Source organism: Alligator mississippiensis, chromosome 4 (assembly GCF_030867095.1).
Source record: "Alligator mississippiensis isolate rAllMis1 chromosome 4, rAllMis1, whole genome shotgun sequence".
In the NCBI taxonomy this organism is placed as follows: domain Eukaryota; kingdom Metazoa; phylum Chordata; order Crocodylia; family Alligatoridae; genus Alligator; species Alligator mississippiensis.
The window spans coordinates 210,623,870-210,635,323 of record NC_081827.1 but is presented as its reverse complement, the minus strand read 5'-3'; the positions used below and the strand labels follow the sequence as shown (position 1 = coordinate 210,635,323).

General features: G+C 33.8%; 1 protein-coding gene across 1 annotated transcript in view; it reads right to left on the bottom strand.

Annotated features, from left to right (window-relative positions):
• Positions 1–578: 578 nt before the first annotated feature.
• Positions 579–11,454, bottom strand: part of OLA1 (Obg like ATPase 1) — a 180,541-nt gene continuing 169,665 nt past the window's right edge. Inside the window, exons 8-11 of the mRNA XM_006275540.4 lie at positions 8,145–8,285; positions 7,358–7,454; positions 5,152–5,274; positions 579–1,100 (exon numbers count right to left, since the gene is read on the bottom strand). Coding sequence (XP_006275602.1) covers positions 999–1,100; positions 5,152–5,274; positions 7,358–7,454; positions 8,145–8,285 — 463 coding nt within the window. The 3' untranslated portion in view covers positions 579–998. The remainder of the gene's footprint in view (positions 1,101–5,151; positions 5,275–7,357; positions 7,455–8,144; positions 8,286–11,454) is intronic.

Sequence of the window (11,454 nt, the reverse complement as noted above, 5' to 3'; positions counted from 1 at the left end):
CTGACAAAGTGGTCTACATAAGCTCATGCCCCTCTGAACAAGTTAGTTTCTAAGATGCTACTCTCCCCCACCTTTTGCCTGACTACAGACTAAAGTGACTACCTCTTTCCACTCTTCTTTTAAGCATATGTCTGTTTCTACTGGCCTGAAAACTTGATCTGAGAGGGCTACATACAACATCAAACTCCATTGGGTCAACCCCCACAATTTAATAATACTCCTTTCAAAACAATCTAAGCTAAAAAGCTCCAGCCTCAAAGAGAAAACAAATTTTCTATATATATATTGATCTTAGCAGTCAAAATCACTTATGCTGTATCCTTTTTATTATCATTACTATCATCTTTCAATAAATGTCCATCTACAAATTCATTAACTTTTTTGAGACAAATCAGTGGCATCCTAATCTTCCAATTCCCATGAAAGACACACTTTTAAGATACAATTGCAGCTGCCCCACACTGCCAGTTACTGTATCATACACGTCTTAAAATTCTGTAATCAGCAGCCACCAGGTGCCGTATCACATTCAGCACACCACAGTCAGTCAATACAGACATCCCCAAACACACCAAGGCTGGTTTTGTCAAATGTTTTATTGAGTGTAGACATCTGGAGTACTGTAAAACATGCATTATCTGTAGATTCAAAAAGGAGCAAGCCACATTGTCCTCACTGTCAAACGTGTCAGGCTTGGCATACATGATGGAGATTAATGAAGTATCATGAGAGTAATATGGTTCCTGAAAAGCTTCTACAATTTGGAGTAGGGTCTTAATCGTTAGAAATTCAAAGCTGTTCACATTTAGTGAACTTGTATGTTCACTGGAGGTGCCATATTTTAATTCAAAACAAACAAGTAATTTCAATTTGGGGGGGATTTTTCCCTAGATATATACTGTATGTTTTCTGTTTTCAGATATTCCTGTCTAAATAAAAATTCATATGCCTTTTGAAGCAGCACAGTTTATTTCTGAGCAGTGAACAACATATGGTATTCATTTCTTCTTGGGTTGTTGAGGTGTATTAAATTTAAAGAAGATAATATCTCCATCCTCAACTATGTAATTTCTGCCTTGTTGTCTGTATTTTCCAGCAGCCTGAAAATAGAAAAGACAGGAAAGAAATGAATTACAGCTTTAACCACAAGCATATAAAAGAAAACCCCAATTTAAAAGTATTATATATTTTGGTTAAAACAAATTTTTTAAAAAATGTCGACTTTGACAGTTGTAACACCTTGATTTGGTGGAACTGGATTTTACAAACAGTCATAATTTCCTCTCCACTGACATGAGATTTTATTACATGCTGTTAATGTTACATTTCTATGTTGTCTGTAAACACTAACTCATTAGACAGAAGTGGATAAAATACATCTTACAAATATTTTTCTTTTAGCTTTTAGGGGCTTTATTCCAGCTTCTAAAATTTCTTCAGGTGCTCATCATCACTTTAAGACTAGTCGGGGGGGGGGGGGACAATCAACATATGGTTTGAATCTTAGCAGTATGGCTACCAAATAGTATACAGACTCCTTCCACGTACTCTGCTGATGTTCTTCCATCAAATAAAAAATAAAGTTAAAAACAAAAGATGTGCCCAGCACGCAAGAAAGTTGCAATTGTGCATGCCTTACTCTTCACGCAGGGCACTCTTCTATGCTTTTGCACAGGAAATGAAGAGCTGTTGTTAGGTATTTCTTTAGAGTAATTTAACTGTGATCAAATTTGCTGGTGATACAAAAATTGGAAGCATATCAAGTACAGAGAAGGATAGAAATAACTGCAAGGGTAGGGGTGAAGAGGAAGGCTGAGAAGACAAGAGGAGGTTTGGTACTATCTTACACTCCACTTCCTTTATTCAGGAAGAAGAAATAAATAGAGCAGATGCAAAATAACCAGCAACTCTACTACTAAACATCAACATCCATTAAAGTTTGTTAATTTTCTCTTCTCTAATTCTGGTATATTTTTTAAAAATTAAGCCAAGTGTTCTACTGGCTACAGGGAAGGTATGGAGTCAAAATTGGGGGAAGGTGGTTTGCTTTCCCTTTTTTTTTTTAAACCAAAGGACCTACAACAGAAAACTTGTGAGCCACTGCTCCAGCTCAACAGCCTTTCCTGTTTTGAAATTTCCTCTTGCAAGGGAAAGTACTTCCATGCAAGACTTCACTGTGCCATTATTCTCAATGACACTGTCACAGTGGTGGCACACTAAGCTCCCATTACACGAAAGCTGTTAACTAATGACCTTAGTTACAGCAGAATAGATCAGATTAATGCTACATAGTTACTTTAACACCTTTCTGTCAGAAAAACTTGCTCTGCAAAGCAACATGTTTCCTATATTGCTGCATAGGAATCTAGAAGCTCAGTGATCTTGTAGCTGTCATTCTGGAGTTCAATGGCACAACCGGTGATTCTAACCTACAGTAAACCTTAGATGTAACAGCCTGCACAATCAACAAACACTTACTGCCACAGTAATTGCCTTATCCCATCTGACACTTTATTAATACAGAAATAAAAAGCTTATATATGTTTTTGTATTTTTCTTTTGAAAATGGGTTTGCACTATAAAGGGTTCGCTTTCAAGGCGTATTAGTAGGTCTTCCCTTTGAAGAGCCCAATAATACTGACAAGTCAAGAGTAATCAGATTATTTGGTAATATAAGCACTAATAAAAAACTGTTGAAAAAAAAAATCAGTAGGCTACACCACAGGTAAATGGAATTTCTACAGTTAATATATAAATTATTCACACATATTTACAAATAACTTGGTCTACACAAAATAAATGTTAATTTTTCTAACATGCCACTGCACACTTGTATAGTCAGTCTCCTTTAATTAAATACATTTTAACATACTAATGTAAGTTTGTGTGTTTTGTTTTGGGTTTTTTTTCCACCAGTTTACAATTAATTAAAAGTGACAGTGTTCCTTTAAATTCTCTAGAGACCATTTAATCCATTTCCATTGCTATCAGAAACACTGGTTGAAAAAATCAATACCCATTTGTGAATCTTGAGTATGTATTAAACAAGACACGTCTAACCAGTTCATTTGCACTTGAAAGCAGCCATCTGTAGAAGCCAGCTTTGCCTAAGCAGATATGATTGCTAATAATGTGATATCCCTGTAGACTACAAAGCCCACACAGAGCTATTCAGTGTATAGTTCACAGCACTGGCATTAAATTAGTTATGCTGTACTGGTGTTAGACACACACAAAATCAAACTTAAAAATCGATCAACTTGATAACATACAAAGCAAGCAACTCTCATTACTACTGTTATTTCAGATTACTCCAAAATCCAAATTCAGCTTAGAAAGGCAATGTAAGGTAATTAATATTGCTTATAGCCCAAGACAGTGGCTCCTATTTCTAAGATCCATGTAATATTATTTTTTTAAAACAAAGAATTTATTTCACTTCAGTTTTAAAAAGTTTGTTATTGGCAATGCAAATGTGCATACTCTACTGATGCATTATAAATCTGTACCAAAATCTTATTGTAAGTTTATATTTTTAGCAAAACCTCACATTTCTGGATGCTTACATTATAAAAAATTAAATAAAAACATTCATGATCATATTAGGTACTAATATAACATTGCTTTAGGCAGATTCTTAAGCTTTGTACATCATGAGGTACTTACTCTTGGCATAATTCAATTCTCAGCAACACAAACAAGGTTTCTGATGCTAGAACATTAGATTTATTTATGGCTGTGGCTTAGTTGTACCACTGTAATTCCACTTCCCTTTCTGGAAGATAGTTCACATGCCACAATGAACCAATTATAGTGGGATTTTTTTTCCACTTCCTGGGGTTCAAACAGACCTATTAAAGCCCTGCTGCTCAGTGTGATCTTCCTTAGCGATACTCCTAAGAATAAACTCAATCTGAAATGACAGTTTTGCATACCTTTCAAGCTATCAAATAGCAAACAATGAGGCAAAGCCTTTCAAATTCTTTAACATAATACAACAGGGACTATCAAATACCGAGGTGGGTTAAAATAACTAACCTTTTATATAATTTGTAATTTTAACATACAAATTTTAATAAATGTCAGCAATGCTACATAAGCAATACAACACCCATCAAATCTGTATGAAAAAGGGAAATATCACTCCCTTCTAATAAAAGCAAGAACTGAACAAATACAGTAGCAATAAAAAACAGGATAGCTCTTCTTAAGGCACTGATTTGCTATATCTAATTTCTTTTCATGTTTAATAACTGCAAATCAGATTTAATTTATCTACTGTAATAAGGGCACAACTTTGGGCACCCAATCAGTCTCTGCCCTCTAGTGTTGAGAAAGCAGATAAAATGTCATATCTTAATAAAACTGTAACTACAAAGTACCAGAAGGGGAAAAAAAAGTTTTCAGTATGTATTCAGTAAAAAATAGCCAAAAAACTTGGTCTGCTATATTTTCCCATGCTACATATAATTACTAGGGACACTATAAAATCAGGATGCTGAAAGATAGATTTGATACTCAGACAGAGAATATTGCATCTATCAAGGTAAAACTAGCTACCTAAAATGTTAGATGTTATGATTTTAATGATTGTGACCAAAACCTGATTAGATTTCACTGCTTTAAAAATGCATTTCTATAATAATGTAGTTTCTTAAACATTTGGATTAGAAATTTGTATGGTAATGGCTTCACTGATAATAGAATATACATTTACTTTTTATTAAAAAACCCCCAGACAGCTAGTGATTTTAAACTAATTAGAAAGTTAGGTATCTTTTCTGATTCTCTAGAGTCAAAATCATTTTAAATCTTACCAAAACATTAGCTTGATCCTTCCTATTAAAATATAATAGCTAAAACTATAAATGCATGCAAAAGTTTAGAGCAACTCTTGCTCTTAATGTTGACAATCAAATCAGTCCCTTAGCCGTCATATCTTGGTTACTAAAATTGTCACCTCTTTGTTAGGTAAGTTATTGTATTTTAATTCTTTCACAAATATAAAAAGACAATACATCTGTGCTCTATTATTAGAGGTGACTGTCAGATTCACTTACCACCAGGGACTTCTTTCCAATGAAAAACAGGCTTGAAATAGGAAAATGGTGTGCATGGAGGAGGGGAGAAGGAAAAGATGGGGAAGCTCACCTTGACAGCTGCTTCCGAACCTCCTTCTTTAAAATCTTCATATTTCATTACTTCAGCCATAATGAATCCCTTTTCAAAATCTGTGTGAATCTTTCCTGCTGCCTGAGGAGCCTTCGTCCCTTTCTGTCAAAGAAAGACCAGAAGAAAATTAATTGCATTTAAGAAGATTGATTACAGGAGAGCGATTTCTCCTTTCTAGCATGCTTTCAGGCTCTGATGAAACTTTGTTTCGTATCAGTTAAAATGTCAGGCACACAACTGGCTAATTCTCAATATTGGGACACATAGATAGATGCTTGTACTACAGATAAACCAACTGATATTTAAAAGCAGCTTTGTTTTTTCTAATGGTTATCAAAAGCAGTATTGATTTTAGAAGCTGTGATTGTGTTCTGTTGTGGGATTCATTTCGATCTCTAGTTCTCCATACAGAATCCAAGGAACATAACGTTCTAAGTAATATTTAAAGCTGTTTTACCAGAGACTTCAGCTGTGTTTAAATATACATTCTCTGCTTTTCAAACAGACTACAGAATCTCTAAAATTAATACATTTGGAACCATAAAAATACATTGCTATGTAGCTTAAACCAAATGATAATATGACTTTATTTCCAGAATTATTTTAACAAGTCTAAATATAAAACAAATGCATATATATTTTTTTAAAAAGCTGTCACCCACTACTACATCTAAAATTTAATAATTAAAATTATAACTGCACATATTCATGCAACCATCACAAGAGAATTTAAGTTCATGGAGAAGAAAAAGAATGCATTATAATTGCTGCATATCTTAAATTACAGAACATACATTCTGTGCACATACAACCATGGAAAGAAATCTGAGAAATAATGGTGACCTAAAGGCTGCTTAATAAAGCATGTTAAAGTGCTAAGGAGTCTGACACTGTAAAGCACAGTTTTTACAATAAAAGATGTATTGGGTTAATATGGCTACTCACTGATGCTTACCTGACTAAATATCTTAGCACATTAAATCACAGATACTTACAATCAGTCTCAAGATAAACCAGCTTTCAAATTTTCTAGTAAAGGGCAAGCAACACTCCTATTGAAAACACTGGACTTTTAGAAGGTGCTGTTTAAACTGGCAAATAACGAAGAGCAGCAAAACATGCATGCTTTGATGGTATTTTGTGGACTTAGGTACAAGACCCTGTCCAAGAATAATCACTTAAAAGGGTGAAGTAAGGGGGAAAAAGTAAATATTATTCATACATAAGAAAATTGTTTTTAAGTCTTTGTTGAGATACTTCAGCAGCAATAGTAACATTAAATAAAAATAATGGAATTACAGCAGTTTTTGAAAGCAAAAATTATTTTAAAATGTAAATCAAAGCACAGCACTACAACAGACATACAACACACACCACTTCCAAAACTTGATATTTTTGCAATCTGTAATATGGAGTTTACAAGTATGGGCATTTCACAATATTTTTCAATACTCATCTCTATAATATTCTCTTCTTTTGAATATAGTATTTACATTCAAAAGCAAACCACTACAGCACAGCTTATTGTCTTCTGGGAATAAATTAGTCAGTCTCTATGGCTGTAATCAGCCTGTATCAATATTTAAAATATATATAATATAATTTTAGGCACTAGGAACCACAGAGAACATATAAAACTATCAAGATTAACTACTTCCACATATTCAAATCAGTAAAAGATTTGAATTATTACACACTGATTTTAGGTTTTTTGAGCTCAACTGTTCTATCCATGAGGAGTATAATGATGTTATATTGCTTTTATTGCTGAAAATGTAATCCGAGCAAAGCAAAGGAGGAAAGAACCACCCGCAACCCAAACAAACTTAGCGAACACAAAATGAAAAGCAACATCAATTTCACTGCAGACAAACCCAGTCACACAGATTAAGCAAGCACAATACTGGTACGTCTTATCTCTGACCACAGGAGGAGGGTAGACAGATTCTACAGGATGAAGAAATTCAGACTATGTAATAGGCAGAATCAATTGTTACCTGCCTCAATCAATGCAGCTCCACTTTCACTGTTCAGCAGCTCACAAATAATTAAAGTTATCCTGGACAAAAACCTCATCTGTAATGACTAGCTAACCGCCACCATGACAAACTTCAAAGTCAGTGATATCAATCTGAATTCAATAGTGTGGAACTGGATATAGCTGATGAATAAGTATGAATCTTACCCTGATGGTCCATGCACGCACTTCATCTGGGCCTGCAGTGAAAAAGTATTCTAGTTGGAGTGCCGCATACCCAGCCTTAATGATCTTTGGTAAAGCACTGAAATAAAATGAAACCAATTCATTCAATATATACACAAGAAACAGCTAAATGCCTCCAGTAATCAATTTGCAGGAAAAGCATCACACATTTGGAAGACATGGGCTCTTCTCCCTATTCTACACTTTCAAACATGTTGACAAACAAGGCAGTTAAAGAAGAAAAAGATTTTAGAAGAATTACTTTTTGCTATACTATCTTAAAGACAGCATTTTGATTTGTTTATTCAGAAAAAACACAAAAAGAAAGGGTAAATTTAAATCATCCTTTCACACCATACTTCTGGTCTCATGCAATTTTCAGAACCTTAGGTCATAAAAGCTGAATTGTTTGACTGAAATTCAATATTGGAACAATTTATTACAGACATTCAGAAAAATGATGGCAAATTTTTCTCCACCATCCCCATTCCCCAGAATGAAGAAAGAGTTTTGGTGATCATTCTCTCTCAAAAATATACATAACTAATACCTATGTTATAATTAAAACACTGTACAGAGATGACAGATGACAGTTAAAAACTTAATTTAAAATAAATCTTTTCACTCTGTCTCATGGTAAAGAAAGGAGAAGATTCTCTCTTTATAATGGTAATTACTCTGTCATTTATTATTCTATCAGCGCAAGCAATTAAATTACTGCAAGGAAATAGTTGATAATAAAGTGTAGGGAAAATGAATGCTAATTAACCTTTGTGTCATGTTCTCTTCCAGATACTTCTGTTTCTCCTCAGCACTCATTTCTTGCAACTTGAGTTCCAAGGCCCCACTAAAAGGAATGACCAAAGCACCTGGGTCATGCTTGTCCACCCACTCTTTAATTTTTATCAACCTGTAGACAAAAAAGGGCACAACATTATCTTGTAGTGCATGCATGACTGTACCACATTCATTATTATCAAGTAGCACATACATATTCATAAGAATTGCACGGTTTTATGATGCCATCTTTTTGTGTATTGCTTTCCAAGGTCAAGGCATTAACAGGCAGTAATTGCTTCAGGTGTACTCTATTAATATTTTACTGTTATCTGGTTTTACTTTAAAATATATGAAATCTGAATAATTCTAGAAAATAGCAAAATCTTTGGATAACAGAGATATGCAAGTTGGAGCACCTTGATTCTAAAAATCTTTCAACTTCCGTAGACTTAATTTTTTTACTTCCAAAAGTCACAGTCCTAATATATGATAAGGTAAAATAAAATCTTCCCTTTTTCCTCTGACTTTGGCTTCTATGATTGTGTCCCAGGAACTTTTAAAGCAGCTGATACACAGGTGGAAAGAACACCAGGCTCTATCAGCTCCTATACAGCAAGCAGCACCCTGGTACCGCTGGCTATTGATCTTGGAGTATATCACAGCTAATGAATACAAGATCGCATGTCTCTTCTGGTTTGTCCCACCCCTCCATTACCTCTTCAGGAGAATACCCCCGAATAGTAGTGACAGTTTTTACTTTTTTGTTAAATGAAGAACTGAAGAAATCTCTCTCCATTTTCCAATAACTAACAACACCAGCTACAGTTTTGCTGCTTGTGAGCTAATGTAATCCAATTTTTATGCATTCAGAACTGCAAGGTTAGAACTTCAGATTTATAAAACTAGTTTTTGAAGGTTCAGTGTTTCATTGTTTATATCTTTGTAAATTTGTACTTTTATAACTAGAGGAAATACAATATCACTGCAATAATTTCAACAGTAAAAATGTAGTCACATTCCTCTATACTGAAATGCAACAGAAACATTAATAAATTACCAAAACATAACTCTGTTCAGGTAATATTATGTATAGAGGAATATTTCATACCAGGTGTGAATGGAAAGAATGACAGCCTTATATGTTCAGGAAGTAAACATAACAGGTATGGTGTACAGGAAATATTCTTGCAGCCTAGAGGTGTAGAATTCAATATAGCATTGTGGATGCTATAGATGTTTCAGATCTAAAGCACCCATACAGCATATGTTTTTACGCTTGCTGAGTTCTTATTCTTAGTCCTACTAATCTCCAAGATTTAGACTAAGGTTTTAACAGCTATTATGGTAAAGTGCTTTGAAACTGTGGCCTACAATCCTTTAAATAATCAATGCAAATGTCACTTCAGAAAAAAAATGAACTAAACCACAAGTTCATCAACACACATTTGTCAAAGAAAATAGCAGGGGATCAGAGCTATTATGAGATTAAGTGCATGGCCCACTGAGTAGGGTTTTAGATGGGACAAAGAATATAAAAGTTCACTCGACAGTTTTCACACGTTTGTTATATAAGGCTGGTCTTCTATCGTTTACTTATGTAAATATGCCATCAGTGGTTTTCAATCCTCATTATACAAGTCTTTATTTCTTTCAGTTATCCAGTAAAAATATAGTGTGGTAAAAAAGAATGATATCGGGACAGTTAATGCTACAGAAGTGTCTAAACCAAAAATCACAGTTAATTGATATTTCTGAAATTTCATAGGACATTTAACCTCAAAATCAAGTACTTCTGAAACTGACATATTAAGCAACAAACTTAAATTATATGGATATCAAAAGCCACATCTAACACACACTGGCCTTTTACTCAAAAAGTTACCTAAAAATTTTACTAGTCAAACTGTACTTCAGTGTGTATACACTAATTTTTTTTTAAAAGTAAACATTTAATAAGATGACTTCTAGATTGATTAAATAATGTACCATGTGACCAAGTGAACAAAAGCACAAACCACACAAGTAAAGTGAAATCTGTAAAAATAATATCTAAAATTGGATTTAAATTTTGTTTTGTAAATATGGTCATCATAACTAATAAACTAAGAACTATTGTGGAACAACAAGATAAGAAATAATTACTTTGGCTAAAACACCAATTCAGAATAATAATAGTCTTACACTGTCATTTTAACAGCTTTTCTATTGAGTCCTTAGAGGGATTATTTGCATTCCTCAGGTATTCTATTGTACAATTCAGATGAATAAAGACTTACAAATCATTCCTCTACCGCCAGTGTGAGACTTTGATCCAGTGAATACACCATTGTACCTTAACTATAATTGGCAAAAAACCTGACAGTGTAGAGCATCACAAGCTTAATAACAAAGGAGAATATCTCAAAGTGTTGACAGATGATCTTCATAATGCAGGAGCAGAGCTGGTACATTTTAGCAATAAATGAGCACTGAGGTCTAAAGGTCTCTGAAGTGACTGACATCAGACCTGCCACAGCCTCACTAAAAGAATAAGGTACTGCATCACGTTCTGTAGAGACAGTTAGGTTCTCTGCCTGAGTGTTTCACTTTTCCAACTTTCAATGTCATAGGAAATACTAAAAAGCAATGAGGAATTTCCCCAACACTGACCAACACAGACTAGCAAAATAAAAAGAGTATCATAAATATAAATACTGATGTCACAGAAATTTTCAAATGACATGCTATAGCTGATAATCAATGAAAGAACAATAAATTTGATTGATTTTTCATAAAAATATTAAGTTAGCTAAAAGCTGGAATGACTGTAATAATTAATACTCAGCTCTACAGTTTTTTGAGGACATTATTTTTACTGAAATCCTGAATAAGTCTACAAAACAAGGGCATACTACATTTATTTGGAGTGTGCTGAGGTAAGCAGATTCTAGAAAACTTCTCCATGTATTAATATTATACATGACAGAAAAGAAAAACAATTTCCTTTATAGTTTGCTTAGCTTAAAGATGTACCATTAGCTTAACATTACACTTGTTTGAATTTTTAGCTAGCGCAATTGTAATACTTAAGAGGTGAAAAATAATCAGAGAAAAAGAACTTATTTCTTACAACTTAGCTTACTTTGTTCTTTTGACAGCAGTTAAGGAAACTACTTATGTAGCTTTCCTTGTAGAGCTGTTTTTCCTTGCTTCTTTATGGGGCTATCACAAGTAATAGAAGAAAAGAAAATATTTAAAAATAGGATCATGAAATTGTAAATCCAGCATAACTGGTGGAAGGATTCAAGGTCAGGGACAGC